The sequence below is a fragment of the Budorcas taxicolor genome, chromosome 7 (assembly GCF_023091745.1).
Source record: "Budorcas taxicolor isolate Tak-1 chromosome 7, Takin1.1, whole genome shotgun sequence".
Classification (NCBI taxonomy): Eukaryota; Metazoa; Chordata; class Mammalia; order Artiodactyla; family Bovidae; genus Budorcas; species Budorcas taxicolor.
In genome coordinates, this window is record NC_068916.1 from 26,427,703 (window position 1) to 26,449,553 (window position 21,851).

Consider the following 21,851-nt stretch of genomic DNA (forward strand, 5'->3'; position numbering starts at 1 on the left):
TAAAAATAAAATCACTGGAACTAGCTCTAAGTGACATTTCAAAGTCCCTCAAGTGACTTTTAGTAGAGATTATGACAACCCATGAGAAACACAGCTATGCTGCCAAATGTATGAAATTATAAGGCAGCAAAAAAAAAAAAAAATTGCACACATGTACTTGATTTAAAATGCCCACACTAACACACTAAACTCGTGGTTAAAATACAATCTAAATCTTTAAAAAATTTTTAAAGATGTTTCTTTGGGGCTGTGCTGGGCCTTCACTGGTACAGAGGCTTTTCTGTAGTTGCATGTGCAGGCTTCTCTTTGCAGTGACTTCTCCTGCTGTGGAGCACAGGCTCTAGGGTGCGCGGGCTTCAGCAGCCACGGCACATTTGCAGTTCCCGGGCTCTAGAGCACAGGCTCAATAGTTGTGGTGCCTGTTGGCCATCTGTACGTCTTCTTTGGAGAAATGTCTATTTAGGTCTTCTGTCCCTTTTTGATTGGGTTGTTTTCTTTGATACTGAGCTTCAAAAGCTGTTTGTTTATTTTGGAGATTAGTCCCTTGTCAGTTTGTCATTTGTAAATATTTTCTCCTATTCTGAGGATTGTTTTTTTCATCTTATTTATGATTTCCTTTGCAGTGCAAAAGCTTTTAAGTTTCATTAGGTTCCACTTGTTTATTTTCATTACTCTAGAAGGTGGATCCAAAAAGGTACTGCTGCGATTTATGTCAAAGACTCTTCTGCCTGTTTTCCTCTAAGAGCTTTATAGTGTCCAGTCTCACATTTAGGTCTTTAATCCATTTTGAGCTGACTTTTGTGTAAGGTGTTAGGGCATATTCTAACTTCGTTCTTTCACATGCCGTTGTCCAGCTTTCCTACCACTACTTACTGAAGAGACTGTCCTTTCTTCATTTTATATTCTTGCCTCCTTTGTCATAGCTTAGGTAACCATAGGTGTGTGTGTGTATCTCTGGACTGTCTATCCTGTTCCACTGACCTGTGTGTCTTTGTGCCAATACCATACTGTTTTGATTACTATGAAGTCAGGGAGCCCAATTCCTCCAGTTGATTTTATTTTCTCAAGATTGCTTTGGTTATTTGTGGTCTTTTGCGTTTCCATACAAATTGTAAAATTCTTTGTTCTAATTCTGTGAAAAATGCCATTGATAATCTGATATGTATTGCACTGAATCTGTAGATTGTTTTGGGTACTACAGCCATTTTCACAAAATTGATTCTTCCGATCTAAGAACATGGTGTATCTCTGCATCTGTTTGTGTCGTCTTTGAGAACTGTAAGATGTTGATTGAAGAACAGAGTATAAGTCTCTGTCTCCTTAGGCAGGTTTATTCCTAGGTATTCTTTTTGATTCGATGGTAACTGGGATTGTTTCCTTGATTTCTCTGATATTTCATTGCTAATGTATAGGAATGCAACAGATTTCTATGTATTAATTTTGCATCCTATATTTTGACTGAATTCATGGATAAGCTCTAGCAGTTGTCTGATAGCATCTTTAGGATATTCTATATATAGTATCATGTCATCTGCAAACTGTGACAGTTTTACTCTTTTCCAATTTGGATTTATTTCTTTTATCTTCTCTGGTTTCAGTGGCTAGGAATTCCAAAATGTAGTTGACTAAAAGTGCTGAGTGGACATACTTGTCTCGTTCCTGACTTTAGAGGAAATGCTTTCCATTTTTTACCACTGAGAATGACTGCTGTGCGTTTATCATATATAGCCTTCATTATGTTGGGGTAGGTGCTCTCTGTGCTCACTTTCTGGAGAGTTTCTATCATAAATGGGTACTGAACTTTGTCAAAAGCTTTTTCTGCATCTACTGACAGGATCGTATGGTTTTTATTCTTCAATTTGTTAATACAGTGTATCACACTGGTTAGTTTGCAGATATTGAACAATTCTTGCATCCCTGGGATAAATCCCACTTGATCATGGTCTATGATCCTGTTAAGGTATTGCTGGATTCAGTTTGCTAGTATTTTGTCCAGGAGTTTTGTGTGTATGTTCATCAGTGATACTGGTTTGTAATTTTCTTTTTTTGTGATATTTTTGTCTGGTTTTGGTATCAGGGTAACGGTAGCCTCACAGAACATGTCTGAGTGTTCCTTCCCCTGGGATTTTTTGGAAGATTTTAAAAAAGATGAGTGATAACTCTTCTCTAAATGTTTGATAGAATTTGCCTGTGAAGCCATCCGGTTCTGAAGTTGTTTTTTAATTATTATTATTGGAAGATTTAAAATCATAGTTTCAATTTTAGTACTTGTGACTGAACTGGCCGTATCTTCTGTTCCTTCCTAGTTCAGTCTATAAAGGTGGTACCTTTCTAAGAACTTGCCTGCCTCTTCTGGGTTATCCATTTTATTGGCATACAGCAGTCTCTCATGATCTTTTTATTTCTGCTGTGTCAGTTGTAAACTTCCCCCTTTTCATTTATGATTTGATGGATTTGAGTCCTTTTTCTTGACGGCTAAAGCTTTGTCAATTTTGTTTATTTTTTCAAAGAACTGGCTTATGGCTTCATTGATCTTTCCTATTGCTTTGTCTCTGTCTATTTCTGCTCTGATCTTTATGATTTCTTTTGTCCGCTAACTTTGTGTTTTGTTTCTCCTTCTTTATCTAGTCCCTTCAGGTGTAAGCTTAGGTTGTTTATTTGAGGTTTTTCTTATTTCTTGAGGTAAGACTGTATTGCTATAAACTTCTCAGAACTGTTTTTGCTGAATCCCACAGGCTTTGGATTGTGGTTTTGCTGTCATTTCTCTAGTCCTTTTTAATTTCCTCAGTGATACACTGGTTATTTAGTAACACAGTAACACTGTTAATCTTTCTGTGTTTGTGCTTTTTTATAGTTTTTTCCCCTTTAACTAATTTCTAACCTCATAGTGTTGTGATTAGAAAAGATGTCTGCTATGGTTTCAATTTCCTTAGATTTACGGATGCTTGATTTGTGACCCAAGATGTGACCCATCCTGGAGAAATGTCCTGTTTGCACTTTGAGAGGAAAGTATATTCTGCTACTTACAGATGGAATGTCCTATAAATATCAATTAAGTTTATCTGGTCTAATGGGTCAATTAAGGCATGTGTTTATTAATTTTCTATCTGGATGATCTAACCAGTAGTGGGTTGTTAAAAATCCCCCCTAATATTGTTATTTTTTTCAATTTTTCTTTCTATGGCTGTTAATATTTACATTATATATTGAGGTGCTCCTATGCTATGTGTATATATGTTTACAACTCTTGTATCTTTTTCTTGGACTGATCCCTTGGCCATTATATAGTGTCCCTCCTTGTCTCTTGTAACAGTTTTTATTTTAAAGTCTATTGTGTCTGATAGGAGTACTGCTACTCCAGCTTTCTTTTGATTTCCAAGCATGGTTGTTACCTCTAGCAAATTCCAACTAATGAAATCCTTTTTCTCCCTTAATCTGTTCATATATTCACCTCCATAAATTGATTCACGGGCATTTGAACCAACTGGCCAATTTGGGACAAATCCTTGATCAGAATATAATGTTTGGGATTCTGTGACTTATAATTTAAGAAATGCATATTTGGTCTTTGTCCCCAGTTTCTGACAATGAGCTGCCTTGGACTTTCTAAGCAATAAGGGCCATACAAAGGTTATCTTTTGTTGTGTTGAGGGGATATTTGAAAAGCTCTCAGGTAACCTAAGGACAGAAGTTTGTAGCCAAGGGAACCAACTCTGTGACAAGAGTTGGAACTTTCATTCCTGTTCACAACCTGCATCCCACCCAACCTCTGGGGAGAGGACAGAGGCTTGAGGTTCAATCAGTCATAAAGCCTCCATAAAAACTCTAAAGCAGAGGATTTGCTGATTCCAGGTTGGTGAACATGTGAAGATTTGAAAAGAATGGGGGTCAGAGACGGCTAAGAAACTGTATGTCTTTATCCCATACCTTGTCCTATCCATCTCTTCCATCTGGCTGCTCCTGATTTATATTCTTTTGAAGAAATTGGTGATTTAGTGAGTAAATGGACTTCCTAAGGAGGAGGTTGGAGAAGGAAATGGCAACCCACTCCAGTGTTCTTGACTGTAGAATCCCAGGGACAGGGAACCTGGTGGGCTGCCGTCTATGGGGTTGCACAGAGTCGAACACAACTGAAGTGACTTAGCAAGGAGGAGGTAACTGCAACCCTCAGTCTATATATAGTATGCCAGTGAGAATTCCAGGTGATAGCCTAGGCTTGCTACTGGCATCTGGGAACTGGGGACAGTCTTATAAGACAGAACCCTCGGCTTCTGGTGCTATCTCTTGGTAGACAATGTCAATACTGAACTATGGTACACTTAGCTATGTTCTAGAATGGCTTGGTAGTGTGGGGGATAAAACCCTCCCAAACATTAGAATTGGATTTAAAACCTACATAACTGCTATCAGAAGTAGTATTTTCAAGAATGAGCCTGGCTCACAGAACTGTGTGGTTTGAGAAGGATGGATGAAAGACGGGGATGAGGAACCTGATTTCTGGGTGGTATGGAGCAGCAGCTGTGCAGCAATCAATTATTCAAGGTAAAAAAGTTGATAATGGAGTGTAGAGATGCATCCAACTCCTGGGGAGCAGGCTCACTGAATGCATAAAGAAATGAGAACTAATTTTTTTAAAAAGGTAACTATTCAATCCTTGGTTACTATTATGTACAACAGCTAAACTAAAAGAAAAAAATGCTGGTTTGGGCCTTGGAAAACAGACCAAGCTCAGATTTTGATTAGTCTGAGCTTTGGTCACTTGTCTAAAAGTCATCTCCTCCCCAGGGAGAAGTTGCCCAGGGACAACAGAAAGAAAGATCTCTAAGACCTCTGGTCACTAAACAGATAGTCACTAGGGAGGGGAGTCAAAATCAGGAAACTTGTGAAACCAGGGGTACAGTGTGGAGGAGCCAGTTCATTTTATGGATTCAGTAATAGTTAACCTTTGCTAAAATAGATCATGAAAATAACTAATTTAGGGGCTAGTCTTTGGTTTTTAATGCTGCAGAACAGAATAGCATGTTTGCAATAATGCAGGACCCACAGTTTGTTGCAGAACCATTAGAGACAATTATATATGATCCAGACACACAGGAGACTACTTCTGAAGGAAAAGCCAGTCTGGTCAACTAGATAAAAGCACTGTAAGGTTTATTTACCCTGAGAGGGGTCTGTCCATCATGCCATTATAAAAGTCAAGTGGAACACCCAGATGAAGCAGCCAATATACCTCCTATGCAGGCCATGTGCGACCAGCTCTGTGATGACCAAGCTATTCACCTGCTCATATAATATGCCTGTTTCTCAGGTCATGGTGGCACATCCCTGGTGGCAAAGATGGTAAAGAATCTGCTTGCAATGCAGGAGACCTGGATTCGATAATCCCTGGGTCAGGAATGGCAACCACTCCAGTATTCTTGCCCGGAGAATTTCATGGACAGAGGAGCCTGGTGGGCTACAGTCACTGGGGTTGCAAAGAGTCAGACACAATTGAGTGACTAACACTTTCACTTTCATAATGTGCTTATACGTGAAAGAGCTAAATCGTGCAGGATAACTAAGTAGGAAATCAGTATGTACAAGAGTGGAGAACATAAGTTTCCAGGACTTGACACGGGAGTCCCTTGAGTTGTGTTACCAAAGTCCACTGGTGAAGGTCTGAAATGTGCTACAATTAGACTGAAAATAAAAATGTAATTGTTGATGTGATTATGAAGTTGAATATTTAAGCAGGTATAACAAAGCTGGGTCTCTTACACAGCTGGACGGATATCATGTCTGGCTGGGGAACATGTCCCCTATCTAGTATTACAAAACCAAACCTGTTGATGAAGTCTCAGTGGTCAGTGCAGTGAGGAACATAAGTGATGATGGAATCACAATATGTGTAAGTTTGTAGAATTGGTGTTTGAGCAGGTTTTGTTAAGTGACTGTGTTTTGTCTCTTTTTAACCTGATTGTACTTTGAGGATGGAGACTCTCTCTCATTGGAGAATGGTTCCTCTCTAGCTACTGTTGTAAAACAGAAGGGATGGAAAACCATGCTTCAAGCATTTTTAACTGAACATGCTATTTGAAACCAGTGATATTGTCTGAGCCCGCAGCATAGAATAGAAGCTGCAGTGCTGGTAGGGACAAAATTCTCTGTGCCATAGTCCTATGTGAAGGGCAGACTGAGGCTTATGGCAAAAATCTGAGTGCCTCCCAGCAAAGACGTCTTAGACTTCAAACAAGAGAGTTTCTACTTAAAGGGTGTTTACTGCTAGTCTAGGATATTATTAATTAAAGCTACTCATAAACTAAAGGACATAAAGTGATCTTGAAATCTGAAATACCCATAACATCCGGGATGATGGAGAAACACCCAAATAGGGAAGGCAGTGCCTAGAAGTGTTCCGTAATAACATGGAAATGGTTTATAAAGAAGCATGCTCTCTGGGGAATATTAGGAGGAAACACTCACAGCTCCAGTGTCGCTGTTTCTCTAGGACAGACTTTGGATTCAACAGAGGACCTGCTGGAACCAACTGCCAGGTAGACAGCACACTATGAACAGCTCTAAAGTGAACAACCAAGAGCTGCTGGGATTACGGATGGCAGTTCCAGGGTGAATAGATGACATCCTATTTGGAAGTCTACCACTCTGACTGGGGAAGTTAAAAACAAATCAGTTGGATCAGTAAGGTTGAAATGCATGCTGTTTTCCCAGCAGTGATGAAAGAACTGAATGGTGATAAACATCCCTTATCTTTGACTTTTACTGACTCATGGGCAGTGGCCAATGGCCTGGCCATATGGTCAGACAGGAGGGCAGTGGCAACCTGGCCTATAAAAGGGATGTCCATATGGGCCACATAGCCCTGTGGACATCTGTGGGAATTAGAGGGATGCATTAAAGTAGGACATGTTGATGCCCATCAGAAGAACTCCTTTCCAGGCTTGGAAGGTGAATGGAATCACAGGCAGATATCCCCCTGTGCTCTCCTGAGACAGCCACCTGCATCCAAGAAGTAAGTGGATACGGGGTTAGTGCAGCAATGTGAGACTGGCTTAACCTAGACACACTCTTCTTGTACACGCTGATGCACAAAATGCCAAGAAGAACTGAACTGTTCTGTCTGCCAGCAAAAAAAGGACAGAGGCTGCAGATGGCTGTGTGGCAGCTTCCCGGGAACATATTCCCAGATATGTTCCCAGCCCTGAACATCTCTGGCAAGTTACCAGGTAGCCCTGGGTGACTTTGCTGACTCCAGGCCAGGCTTTTCTCACCCAGTGGTAGAGGCAAGTGTTCAGAGTGTTGTAAGAGAACTGGAACAGAAGACAGTGCACCAATTTGGATGGCTGAGCTCCATTTCTTCAGAATAAGGAAAATACTTGTACAGCCCATAATGTCCAGTGGGTAAAGGCAGCCCCTCAGAGAGAGTCTGATAGAGAACTGAACAGGTAACCGAAACCCTGGTTGTCTAAATGGGGAGAGAAAGGTGTGAGAGGCTGGCCTGCAGGACAAGAAGAGCTAGAGGAGGGTCTGCACAGGGTAGGGTCCAGCGTGGTTCTGGGAGGGAGGAGGTGGCGGAGGGTGCTAGTGTGATCAGGCAGTTCTTACCAAGGGCAGAGGACACTGCGGTAAGAACTTTTCTTCTTTCTTTCTCAGATCACCTCAACCTTTTTCTCCCTCTGAGGTAGCAGTGAGATGACCAAAGTGGCAAGTGCAAGAAACAGAGATGATTTCTAAGCCAGAAACTGTAAATATGTGTCTTAATCTTTGTTACAGTTCCTAAGGGCCTGGATGAACCTTCACTCCATCGAGCAAAACCAGGGCTGACAGTGATTGCCACTATATGGCCTGGTGGTAAAGACAGCCCGCCCACTCTGCACCCCTGTAACTTTACCTTGTTTGAGAAGTGGATGAGGGGGAGGCACTTGCCAGACTAAGTACTGCTGTCTGTAATCTAGACTGGCCCAGAGGCTGAACCTAAGTCACTTCGAAAGGTAGAAAAATTTGAGTACGAATGAAGGAAAAAAGGGGGGGGAAAAAAAAGACTCAGAGCATTATACCGTATGTTTGAAAGGGTGAAGCCATATCTTACTTCTGAAAGCACTCCTGCTTGTTTTCTAATTGAGACGTTGTTGATTTACAATGTTGTATTAGTTTCAGGTATACAGTGATTCATTTTCACTATAGGTTACTACAAGACACTGAGTAGTTTCCTGTACTGTACAGTCCAGTCCATATTGTTATCTATTTTATACACAGTAGTGTACAGCTACTAACCCCAAACTCCTAGTTTATCCCTGCCCCCAACTCCTTCCCTTTTGGCAACCATAAATTTATTTTTCATGTCTGTGAGTCTATTTCTGTTTTCTAAATAAGTTCATTTGTATCTTTCTCTTTTTTTAAAATGTACATGAGATCATATGCTACCACTTATGAGATCTGGACTTGTACTGACCCCTTAATCTGCGGGATCCAACACTCTTTATAGGTAGACAGTGTCAGAATTGGGTTGGATTATAGGATATCCAGCAGGTATTGGAGAACAGCTTGGTGGTGTGGGAAGAACTACCTCACCTCCTCACACACACAGAGGAACTGGTTTCAAAACCCTTTTTACTGTTCTGTTTCTAAATTTTATTAATTTTACCAATTAGTTCTTAAGTGATACTGTATTACTGTTTTTGGTTAGGTTACAAGCCAGACTCACAGAATAAACTGGAAAACTTCTACCTCTGTGCATTAGATGCATCAGTCATCTATTCTTTGAATATCTTTTATACCTCACTTATAACACCACTCTCACTTATACCACCACTGTGTGTGTGTGTGTGTGTGCGCGCTAAATTGCTTCAGTTGTGTCCGACTCTGTGCAATGCCATAAACTGTAGCCGGCTAGGCTAATCTTACAACTCAATTTTGGGGGAGCTAGGTGAAATTCTTGCATTAAAAGGCTTCACTAAGATAGTCAACTTAAATCACATCAAACTGCCAACATGTAGCTGTTAACTTCAAAAAGCAATTTTGTACGGTTCAACCTAATAGTTATAAACTGCCACTGTTAATTCAAGAATATTTTCCTAGAAAATCAACAACAGTATGTAATTTTTCTAAATTATTGGTATAGCAGTAGGCATAGCATTTGTTTACAATATTTTAACGACCCTCATATTGGAGTGAATTTAACATTACCGTGTATATAAAAATGCTTTCTTCAACTTCTGAAGAGAAATTGTGGTAAAAATTATGGTATCAGTGGTATGGTATTATGGAAACAAAACTTTATAAGCATCAATTCTTATTTCCCATCTAAAATGTAAAGCCCTAAGAAGGTCACAGGTTGCTTTAAGGGGCTCCATAAACACATAAGCCAAATTTATATGTGAGTGTATACATCATACATACTTTCTCTTGGGGGAGAATCCCAGGAGAATTCTCAAAAACCTAAGGTCCCAAATAACTTTTGAGAGTTTTGAAATGACATTTATGAGTATAAAGAGTCCAATGTAAATAAACTCTTATATTCCATTTTGTTCAAGAAAGGATTAAAAGTAACAAAAATGTAGAAGGAATGAAACTCATTATAGATTAATGCTTACATTCTTCTGGAAACTATGTGGATAAGTAAACATTTTTCAGCAGACTGAAAAGACATTTGCCTTTCATCCAAGGTTTGTAAACTTGCTGCTAAATATGTTTCCACATGTCTTTAACGATGAACAAATTAAAGATGAAGATGAGGACAAAGAAAAAGGAACTAGAGTAACCAGGAAAAAGGACAATGTGAGACAAATGAGACAATATATGCAGGGTTAACCTAAAATCAGAATAGGTAAATTTTTTTCTAACCCAAAGGTAATGAACACAGTCATAAAAACAAACAAGCAAACCAATGAAGAAAAGAGGATCTAACCATGTAATAGATTTACCTTTGCAAAGACCACTGGAAAGTAAAAGTAGGGAGGTACTGAAACAACGTGAAAGGGACAGAAAATTGAAAAAGAGAAAAGATTAAAAGGACAAAGAGGGAAGAAAAATCAAGAATATACCATATTTTCAATAAAAATCTTATTTTGAGGACAATATTTCAAGCTTTTCTGGAGCATAATGAAAAAGGATAAAACCAACCTGTTGCACGAACTCCAAGGGTACTGGTGTGGCTTGTGTAAATGCTTCCAGATGAATGCCATGCACAGGGTCTTCAACGATCAGGCAGCCAATGTCAAACCACCTGCAACAGAATGTATGCGTTTCAAGCTGTGTATGTGCTAAGTAAGCTCTATGAATTGGTAAAGTACTGTCCTTTGGATAAAACACTAGCAGACTGATTAAAAGATAAATCATAAAAGCAACATATAAAATTGCCCTGTTGGCTTAATTTCAAGAGGAGGGGGAAAAATGGGGAAGAACAACAAAAATAATTGAAAACCATGCATCATGGAACATTCCTTTTCTTGCTAAGATTTAGGGATAAGAATGTCAATTAGTGGTGCTCAAATATGCAACAGATAAATTTATTCATCTGAAAATGCAAATAGCTTATCATAATTAAAAACATCATTTGCTAATATATGGGAAATTTTATACTACCAACTCTATGATTCGTATATACCCAAGCTGCAAAGTTACTAGCTGACTTAAAAAATAAGCTCATTCAGGAAATAACAAATCCTCTCCTCATTCCTGGTAAATTTTTTCTAATCACAATCTCTGAATTGTTCACAATGAATCAGACTTTGAGGACAGCTTCATGAAATCAAGAAAAATTTCTTCCATTTTAAGATACACATTAAAAAGTGAAAAATTTTAAAACTGACTTAGGTGAGGTTATCAGTACATCATCAGCATTTTAATTAACCAGAAGCAGGAAATCATGGTTTTAGATGAGAAGATACAGAGCAAGAAAATTTCAAAATATGCAGATTAAAGTGCTATGAAATATAATACAGATTAGGAAACTTTTTTTTAACATATTCAAAGAAACAACAAAACAGTAAACAGAATAACAACTTTGCTTCAGTGGTAAAATGGCAGCTCATTATGTCTACAGTATTCATATCCCAAAACTGCTTCAAATCGAGAGCCTTAAATAATTACCTTATATGAATCATTATTTTAAGTATCTGGGATATGAATCATAATTTTATTTGGGATATGACTCAGTATTTGATTGTACACAGTTGTGTATCGTGCAGACAGCAGAGGACTGCAGTGACTCAGCCCCCAGGCACGGCACGGACTTCCTGGAAAGCAGCGCTCCTGAAGGTGCGAGCAGTCTTCGCACGATGCCTGTGAGCACACTCCCCGTCTCCACACTGCTCTCATGCCCCGTGTGTCTACCTGAGCATCCCATTCTGCTCCAACTCAAATCTAAAGTGCCAGCACTGTCATGGTCACGGAGACCTCTTCAGCACCTCTCCCTGGTGCTGCTGGCCGAGGAACTCTACCTTCTCCCTCCGCCCTCCTGTCCTACCCAACCTCCACTCTCCACCCAGAGGAGGAGGAGTGGCGGTCTCCACTGTTCATGCTTAAGGACAGCCACCAAGGAACTCTCTCCTCCTCCTCACCCTCTCCTTGTGGCTGGTGAAATAAGGCAGACTTGGCCAAATCCTATAAGGAAGTCACCTGGACTTAAGCAGAATGGTAGTTCCAAGACTCTGGATTTTATGTAACAGAAAAAAATCGAAAGAGAACCTGAGGAGCTGATACAGGTATGCCAGTTTGTATTTTACCAAAGAAAGACTATCCACTATCACCGGTTACTTCCCAAAAGGACATTTTAATCCATTTCACACATAACCCAAATATTTTTAAACTTGATAGGTTAATTTCAGAATAAGGACAGTTCATGCTTACATAGGTATTCTTCCATTTTGGTACACAAGATGCTCATTTTCCCCATGCAGCATGAACTGATGCAAAGGTCATCACAGATAGCTAGATCTTTACTCTGTTAGGCTCTGCACTGTTAGGGGCCAAACAATATTGGTCTTTTCTTGCCTTTGTTATAAGCATGCATTTCTCTATCTTCTGTGCATTTATTTCCTATGGGAACATCACAAAGATTAGTAGCCAAAGCAAACTATCAAGGGTTGTGAGTTTGCTCTCATGCACTACTTATTTGCTCCTCTTCTGCCCAAAAAAGCATTAATATTTGGCAGGAAAAATACCATGTCTAGATATGATGGTGCAGTTGATGGTGGACCAATGAAAAGCTGGATGAGGTTATAAACTATAACCAAAGGTATCCGAGAGCTGCAGGAGCAAGGAAGACAAAATGGAGTAACGTTCTCGACAGAGACAACTTTATAAAGGTACCCTTTAAGACCTTCAGCTGATGCTGAGCACTACCCAGCCTGGACTCAGGTCAGTCGTGACTGCAGTGCACCAAACCACCCTTCATACACCTCACTACTGTTTACTACAGCAAACAGTGAACCTTCTCAGGATTACCTGAAGACTCTTGAGTTGCTTAATACCCGGCTCTAAAAGACTGAAAGGAGGCATCGACAAAGACAGCGCCGTATCGTTACACCAAACGGAGGCTAAATGAGGCCCATACACTGGACTCAGTAGACAAGGATCTTTGCTGACTCACACTACAGAAAACAGAGGGAAAGGCGGTCACAACAGAAGAAAAGATATATTCAGCAGATAAACTGAATCTATCAAAAAAGTGTACAGGCTACACAGCAGCAGGCAGGTAAATGGACGATCCTCAGCTAAAGAATAGAGAGGAAAACTAGAGTGAGCAAGTAGAGGGAAGTGGGGACTGACCACCTGAGAAAAGTAGGGTACAGTCAGAAGGTGAACAATGTGTCACTGGAGTCCGAGAAAGAGAAAATGGGCCAGAAGCCAATGCTGATGTAAAATGGCTAAGAACTTTCCAAAACGGACAAAAGACATAAATCTAGTGAAAGAAAGAATCAAGCTCGGTGAATCCACAGAGGTTTAAAACATAAGCAAACACAGCACACCTACACATACCATAGTAAACCTGCAAAGACATAGTGACAAAAAAAATCGTAAATGCAGGAAAACAACACACTCTCTTCACACAAACAACAAGCTGGACAGCTGATGCAGCAGAAATGATGGAAGCCAGCAACAGTACAATGGCAACTTTAAAGTATTACATAAGAAGAATCTGCCCATCTTTTCCAGAGAAAACACCCTACGGAAACAAAGGTATGTAAAGGTATTTTCAGACAAAAGCTTAGAGAACTCGTGGCTAAAGTCTAATGTAGTACAAAGAATGGTTTTAAGCACAGTGAGAATGATCCCAGACTTAAAACCAAAAATGAAGGATGGTCTTCAAAGAATAAATGTAAGTGAACAGAATGCACAGAATACTAACAATATCTTGAGTTTAAAATATATGCACAATTAAGATAACTTACAATACTGCACAAGATGTAGGGGGTAAATCATATTATCAACAGTCATAATTTGTACGGTAATGTAACACATGGAAAAGGCATGATGGAATCTCCAAGGTAACCCTTACATCAATATTAAAAGGTTAATAGAGGGGAAAAAATGAAATAATAATGATCAGTGGATTGTTGCTTGGTGCTTATACAGAAAGTTCAAACTTCCCAACCGAACAGTCAAAGCTCTTTAATCTGTCCCCAAACTACTCCTGACTTTCTGTCCAACAATGTTCAGCCAACCTGATATAATCCCTGACACCCAAATGTATCTTAATCATCTTTACACTCTTCCTCCACATAGCATGTCCTATTTATTCTTTTTCACTTATCCAAATTTTAACTACTCTTCAAACTTCAGTTCAAGTACCAATCATTCATGACTCTTATCTGACACTATTTCACACCAAATTATTTCCAGTGAAAATGTATGTAACATTTCCTGTAAGTAAAGATTTACACACCTACAGAGTCATTTAAAACTGTTTATCTGTGTATATATTTTCTCTTTCACCTGGTCTATAATAGACCCTCAAAGTTGCAGTACATTTTTGTATACTATAGCTACAAAGTACTAAGCACAGTGTTACTCAATACTAAAACAAAAATTAAATGTGTCAAAGTCGCTCAGTCATGTCCAACTCTTTGCGACCCCCTGGACTGCACAGCCCATGAATTCTCCAGGCCAAAGTACTGGAGTGGGTAGCCCTTCCCTTCTCCAGGGGCTCTTCCCAACCCAGGGATACAACCCAGGTCTTATGCATTGCAGGCTGATTCTTTACCAGCTGAGCCACAGGGGAAGCCCCAAAGCAACAAAATCACACGGTAAATAGGAAGAAGGTAGCTCTCAACGGTTGGGAAGTTATTTTAATATAAGGCAATTCTGCAAATTAAAAAAAATTCTCCGATCAAAAAATCCATCTATTAAAAGTTTAATGCCCTCAAAAACAATGGCAAATCATGCTGTTAGAGGTTTTTCCCAACCTACATAGATGAGAGGTAGTGCTCAGCAGAACTCTAACCTGGTGACTGCCTCTAGGCCATCTTGCCAGACCTCCCATTACCCTGACAGCTGTGCAAGATGATTGTGTCTGTTACCCAAGTCAGCATTCAAGTCAAAGCCACACCACTGTATCTTATTTAATTGATAATTAACACAGTCTTAGAATTCAGGCAACACAATGTAAATTTTATAATTAAAAAGGAGAAAACAAGAGTAGAAATGTGAGCTAGGCTACACAGGTCACATAATGAGATGATACAGCTAGACCATAACATATTTTCTGTCTAGTTCTAAAATAAGATACATTTTTTACTAGACATTCAGTGTGAGCAAATTCTATTTTTGCTCCTAAGAGAAATGTAATAAGCCACTCACTGAACCCATTATACATCAACAAACTGGACAACCTAGAAGAAATGCATAAATTCCTAAAAACACACACAATCTACTAAGACCGAAGCATTATTTTCAACAACCGAGGCATGGCAGCAACCTAAGTGTTTGTCCATGAAAAACAAAATGTGATTTACATATATACATTCAAACACACACACATATACGTACATGTGGTGTGGTATATATATTTATATGCATGTGCATATAAAATAGGATCTTATTCCATTAAAAAGGAAAACCTTGCCATTTGCGATAATATGGATGGAATTAAGGTAATTAAAGTAAGTCAGAGAAAGATAAATACCATATGCTCTCCCTTACCTGTGGAGGGGGTGGGGGGGGAGTAAATTCACAGATACAAAGGACAGATTGGTGGATGTAGAGGCAGGAGTGGGAGACAGGGTAAATGGATAAAGGGGATTAAAAGGTACAAACTTCCAGTTATAAAATAAGTCATGAAGATGTAATGTACAGCGTGGGGTTAATAATGAATTTTGCATATTTGAAAGTTGCTAAGAGAAAAGATGACAAGATCCTGTCATGAAAGTTCTCTTTATAAGAAAAAAACACTTGTAACTATGCTTTTTTTTTTTTTTTTACTTACTTGTCAGGAAGCAATTCCGCAATGAAGTTTTCCACTGACACAGCAGTCTGTTTTTCATGAATCACTCCAGTCCGACGCAAGCTATCTATCCGTTCCTGGGCACCCTGAATAGAAACAGCGTATATTAGAAACTATTTCAAGTTAATCAGTATGAAATATGCTAATTGATGATTATGTAAGTAATATGTGAATACATTTATACCCAAATACATATATACTCATTATAAACATGCAAATATACAGAACAACAGAGACTAAATAGTGAAGACGCTCGCTCATATTCCCCTTAGTATTGATAGTCTGCAACACATCCTCCATTCTTATACGCATTATTTTGGTTGCTATTGTGAAATGAATAATTTTATATTCCATGTTCTAATTGGTTATTACTAATATAAGAAATCTATGTGCTTTTTAATGTTTATCTGGCAAGAGGCCATCTTAAATGTTTCAATCCTAGTAGTTCTTTGGTTGATTCCCTCAAATTTTTCTAGGTAAGCAATCTTATCAATAGTAAATATGTTTTTTTCTCTTCTGAGTCCTTTTATATATACGGCCATGGATGGAGGAACGTGGTAGGCTGCAGTCCGTGGGGTTGCAAAGAGTCGGACACAAGTGAGTGACTTCACTTTTAAAATATGCACCAAAATGACAGTCTTTTTGACTGCAGTGTATTCATTACACCAAAGCTTATTCAAGAAAATAATTGCCATCTATGAAATAAAACTGAGGGGCTGAGAATACTAACAGATAACTCAAAAATGATGAATGAAATATGTATCTATCGTAGGAAACTAAAAGCTGGATTAACGAGGACAAGGCTGCCATTCACTACTTTCATTTTAATCACTTCAATCACTTCATACAAGTACTCATGAATGATGTTGTGAGAATGAGCTCAGAAAGCTAGATAAAACACTTCTGAGTAAAATTAGTCATGGATAATACACCTATTTTTATCATGAACAGCAGGACTAAGCAGTGAATGAGATTATGAGGTCAATTCTTCAAAAACAAGAATTAAGAAAGCCAAGGCACTTTTAGAAACAACAGAATCTACTTCAGAGACAAATAAAAAAAAAGAAGTGACAACTGTGTGAGAACATGCAAACCAACTTGTCATTAGTTGCTAAACATGAAAGACGAAAGATGTGACTTAAACTAGAACGGAATCAAGCTGCATTTCTGCTTACTCTTGTATCTCGGCTACCCAGCATAGCATCTAACTTAACAGGTACTCAGTAAGAACTGACAACGTGAAAAAGTGAACAAGAGAAACATCAAGGGCTTCTCAAGGCCTACAGAGCTAACATTAGGAATCTAAGTATGTAAATATGGCATCACCAAATTGAATAAGGACGTCACTACTGAATTTGGAAGAAAATACAACAGCTAAGATGAACTTAATTCTTTGTATGGGATAAAGTAAATCTGCCTAATTCACTCCTCCCAAAAGGTAGTTATGGCTAATTTTTATTATAAAAATGTTTAAATAAATGTTAATTCAGTAAAAACTATTAGGGGATTAATGGGCTGTTTAATTCATTCGCACCTTTTTAAAGATGGTATCTCAACTATGTACCATAAAAAAATAGCCCTAAATTTCATGCTCCCAGGAAACAGAAACTCAGTCCGTTCATTTTTAACTACTCTATAGCACAAGGCTGATACTGCATAAGGTTCACAAAATATTTACCTGAAATGAACTAGCACCTATGAAAGACAGGATGGTGAGTTTACTTCTTGTTTCTATTCATGGAATCCAGAAAACGCAGAGTGGGTAAATCAGCCTCTCTCCTCCTCTGACCACAGCATTTACTTAAATGCACATCTTTTAGAATCACAAGTAGAGACACTTTAATACTCATCCCATCTTTTGAGAAGGGAATTTTAACTTTATCTTTCAGCAGTGAAAGTGAAGTCGCTCAGTCATGTCCGACTCTTTGTGAGCCCATGGACTGTAGCCTACCAGGCTCCTCCATCCACGGGATTTTCCAGGCAAGAGTACTGGAGTGGGTTGCCATTTCCTTCTGCAGAGGATCTTCCTGACCCAGGGATCAAACCTGGTCTCCCACACTGTAGGCAGATGCTTTACTGTCTGAGCTACCAGGGAACTTAGCAGTGAAGTGGAATAAAAAACTAGGTAGTTTAAAGGCCTGGATGATTTGAAGTAATTATCTCAGAACTAAAATAAGATGCAGAAAGGCCTCTAGAGCTTACACTTTGCTCTGAGAGCTTAAACTAAGCAACTTGGTCCAAATAACCAAAATTCCACACTTTTTCATAATTTCTAATGGATAGTAACAACATGTCTGTTGAATATAACCTAAAAGACAGTGGTCATAAATATACCTGGTTTTTCAGTAAAAGTTAATACTTAGCATTAGAGAAGTCTCGGGAGCTTCCTAACTTTAATTATGGCTGATTGATTTCCTTACATCGAGAAAGCAAGAGAGTTTCAGAACAACATCTACTTCTGCTTTACTGACTATGCCACAGCCTTAGACTGTGTGGATCACAATAAACTGTGGAAAATTCTGAAAGAGATGGGAATACCAGACCACCTGATCTGCCTCCTGAGAAATCTGTATACAGGTCAGGAAGCAACAGTTAGAACTGGACATGGAACAACAGACTGGTTCCAAATAGGAAAAGGAGTACGTCAAGGCTGTATGTTGTCACCCTGCTTATTTAATTTATATGCAGAGTATATCATGCAAAATGCCAGGGTGGATGAAGAACAAGCTGGAATCAAGATTGCAAGGAGAAATATCAATAACCTCAGATATGCAGATGACACCATACTTATGGCAGAAAGCAAAGAAGAACTAAAGAGCCTCTTGATGAAAGTGAAAGAGGAGAGTGAAAAAGTTGGCTAAAAACTCAGCATTCAGAAAATTAAGATCATGGCATCTGGTCCCATCACTTCATGGGAAATAGATGGGGAAACAATAGAAATCATGTCAGACTTTATTTTGGGGGTCTCCAAAATCACTGCAGATGGTGACTCCAGCCATGAAATTTAAAGACGCTTGCTCCCTGGAAGAAAAGTTATGACCGACCTAGACAACATATTAAAAAGCAGAGACATTACTTTGCCAACAAAGGTCCATCTAGTCAAAGCTATGGTCTATCCAGTAGTCATCTATAGATGTGAGAGTTGGACTATAAAAAGCTGAGTGCCAAAGAATTGATGCTTTTGAACTGTGGTGTTGGAGAAGACTCTTGAGAGTCCCTTGGACAGCAACAAGATCTAACTGGACCACCCTAAAGGAAATCAGTCCTGAATATTCACTGGAAGGACTGATGCGGAAGCTGAAATACCAATATTTTGGCCATCTGATGCAAACTGACTCATTTGAAAAGACCCTGATGATGGCAAGGATTGAAGGCGGGAGGACAAGGGGATGACAGAGGATGAGATGGTTGGATGGCATCATCTACTCAATGGACATGAGTTTGAGCAGGCTCTGGGAGTTGGTGATGGACAGGCAGGCCTGGCATGCTGCAGTCCATGCGGTCGTGAAGAGTCAGACACGACTGAGCAACTGAACTAAACTGAAACAATCTCATATGAGTAAAGGAAAACTTAGGTTTAGTTCAAAAAACCACTCACTTCAAATAAAAGCAGATGGATAGAAAAAAAAAATCTGGTTTGAAATTTTAATATTCTGCTTTATTTTCTTCTCATTAGCTCCCTCTAGTGTACCCAAAATAAACAACAGATAAAATTACAAATCAGTTCGATATTTGTATCAGTTTCAATGAATTTGAAGCTTGTATTAAAGACTGTGGAAAAGGAAACCATGTCTAAATTTGAAGGGCAAAAACCAATACGAAAACAAATCTGTCAAATAATAACAAAATCACAACATAAACTAAACTATGTTCATAAAATAAGGTTTTTACAGAAAAAAATCTCCATCAGCCTTTCAAGTTATCTACTCATCTAAAGTATCTTTGACGTAATGATATTTAGCACAATAAAATATTGAAGACTCAAGCCTTAAAAACCATTAAATTCTGAGTTATATTCCAAAAATCATGTAGTGATCTATCATTATAAAGTATTAACGACTTATCAGCTGACAACTTTATCTGGTCCTTTTTCTGTTTTGTTTTTTTTTTTTCCCCAGAACAATCAGAAACCACATGACTTGCCAGAAGATTTTACTGAGTCACTGTGTCATCTGCGTCCATAACATCCAAAACGTTATTTGGAGTTGTCCCTTTGGATGACACTTGGGAGGATTTCACATTCTGAGGTAATCTGGGGACATGAGGTATGTCTTTATTTTCTAATGGGAGAGGGCAGAGCTTATAAAGAGGAGATGAGAAAGGAGATTCCATTACAAGTATGTATTCAGTCAGAACGTTTTAGGAAAGAATGCATGTGGAAATTGAGGGAGGAGAAGCAGAGTTCTTAAAAACTCTCTGGGTCTCCCTCGACCTTGCACCATCTTCGTGTCTCACCAGAAGCGCACAGAGACAAGTGTGAAGACAGTCCGCTGTCTGATGGCACAGGCACTGTCCCAGTATGGCAGCAGATGGGCAGCTAGAGCTCTCATAAGGAAAAGATCTCTGCTGGTAAGGTTTGTTTACCCCAAACTTTGAAACAGCTCCCCAGAGTGAAAACGTCTTTTGCATTAGACTGTTTAGTTGAGAAAATTACTTTGAAAAGTTTACCCTAGCACTTTGAATTGTAGTGTCTGTGGTTTGATACCAAATTACCTCAATAAGGCTGCTAGACATTCATTCAAAAAAAAAAAAAGGCACTATTCTAAGAGTTCATCTCTGTAAGCAAAACAAAGATCTATGCTCCTGTAGAACAAATTCTAGTGGGAAAAAAAGCATTAAAAATAAAAATAATATAGTAGATCAGAAAATGCTGAACGCTATAGAAGAAAAAAAAAGGAGGGTTAGAGGGATCAGGAGTGCAGGATCAGTGGGTGCAGCCTGCAGTACTGAACCAGGCAGTGAGGACAGGCCTCGCTGCCCAGGGAAAACTCAAGGACTTGAAGGAGGTTAGGGAGTCAACCAAGTAGCTATGTGAGAAAAGTGTCTCACAGAGAGCTAGTGCAAACACTGTAAGAGAGCAGCCGGATAGACAAGGATGAAGACCTGCAAGGAGGCCAATACAGCTGGCATGGAGCGAGTGAGGGGGAAGACTAGAGGAGACGAAGCCAGAGGAAAACCAGAAGGCCACTGGTGTTGCCGCTGTGGAGAACAGTATGGAGGTTTCCTAAAAAACTACAAACAGCATTACAATATGATTCAGCAACCCCACTCCTGGGCATGTATCTAGAAAAGACAAAAACTCTGTCTTGAAAAGATACATACACCCCAAAGTTCATCAATAGATGAATGGATAAATAAGATGTGGAATGGCCATTTGCAGCAAAATGATGGACCTAAAAGATTATCACACCAAGTGAAGTAAATCAGAGAAATACAAACATGATATTGCTCATGTGAAATTAAAAAAAAAAGTACAAATGAACTTATTTACAAAACAGAAACAGATTTGCAGACATAGAAAACAAACTTACGGTTACCAAAGAAAAAAGGGGATGTGGAATAAATTAGGAGTTTGTGATTAGGCTTCCCTGGTGGCTCAGATGGTAAAGTGTCTGTATGGAATGCAGGAGACCCAGGTTCAATCCCTGGGTTGGGAAGATCCTCTGGAGAAAGAAATGGCAGCCCACTCCAGTACTCGCGCCTGGAAAATCCCATGGACTGAGGAGCCTGGTAGGCTATAGGCCATGGGGTGGCAAAGAGCCAGACACAACTGAGTGGCTTCACTTTCACTTTCATTTTGGGATTAGCAGATACACACTACTATATATACAAAACAAACAAACAATAAAAACCTACTGTATAGCACAGGGAACTATACTCAATACCTTCTAATAACCTATGATGGAAAAGAATCTAAAAAAGAACACACACACACATATATATGGTATAACTGAATTATTTTGCTATACACCTGGAACATTGAAAATCAACTATACTTCAATCGAAAAAAAAAAAAAAATAGGCCAGTTCAGACAGGTCATATGGTGCTATGGAAACCATGGTAAGAAATTTGGACTTTTACACTAAGGGAAACAAAGTTCTGAAAAGAACAGTGACATGGGCTGACGTAGTGTGCTGAAAGAATTATCCTGGCTCCTCTGTTGAAGATAACCTACAGGGCTACACGGGTAGAAAGTGATGACCTGTTAGAAGGTGAATGCAAGATTTCAGCAAGACCTTGTGATGGCTTCACCCAGGGTGGCGGCAATGAAGACACCGACAAGCAGTCGGATACTGGATGTACTCTGAACGTACAGAGAACTAGATTTCTTGATGAGTTGGACATGGGTAATGAGAGAAGTCAGGGATGACTCCAGGTTTCTCACCTGAGAAAATGGAAGGACACAGA

At 39.1% G+C, this 21,851-nt stretch overlaps 1 protein-coding gene across 1 annotated transcript in view; it reads right to left on the reverse strand.

Moving 5' to 3' along the window:
• The window catches only part of PRRC1 (proline rich coiled-coil 1), a 43,643-nt gene that overhangs the window by 796 nt on the left and 20,996 nt on the right, over positions 1-21,851 (reverse strand). The window contains exons 7-8 of the mRNA XM_052643987.1: positions 15,425-15,528; positions 10,120-10,222 (exon numbers count right to left, since the gene is read on the reverse strand). Coding sequence (XP_052499947.1) covers positions 10,120-10,222; positions 15,425-15,528 — 207 coding nt within the window. The remainder of the gene's footprint in view (positions 1-10,119; positions 10,223-15,424; positions 15,529-21,851) is intronic.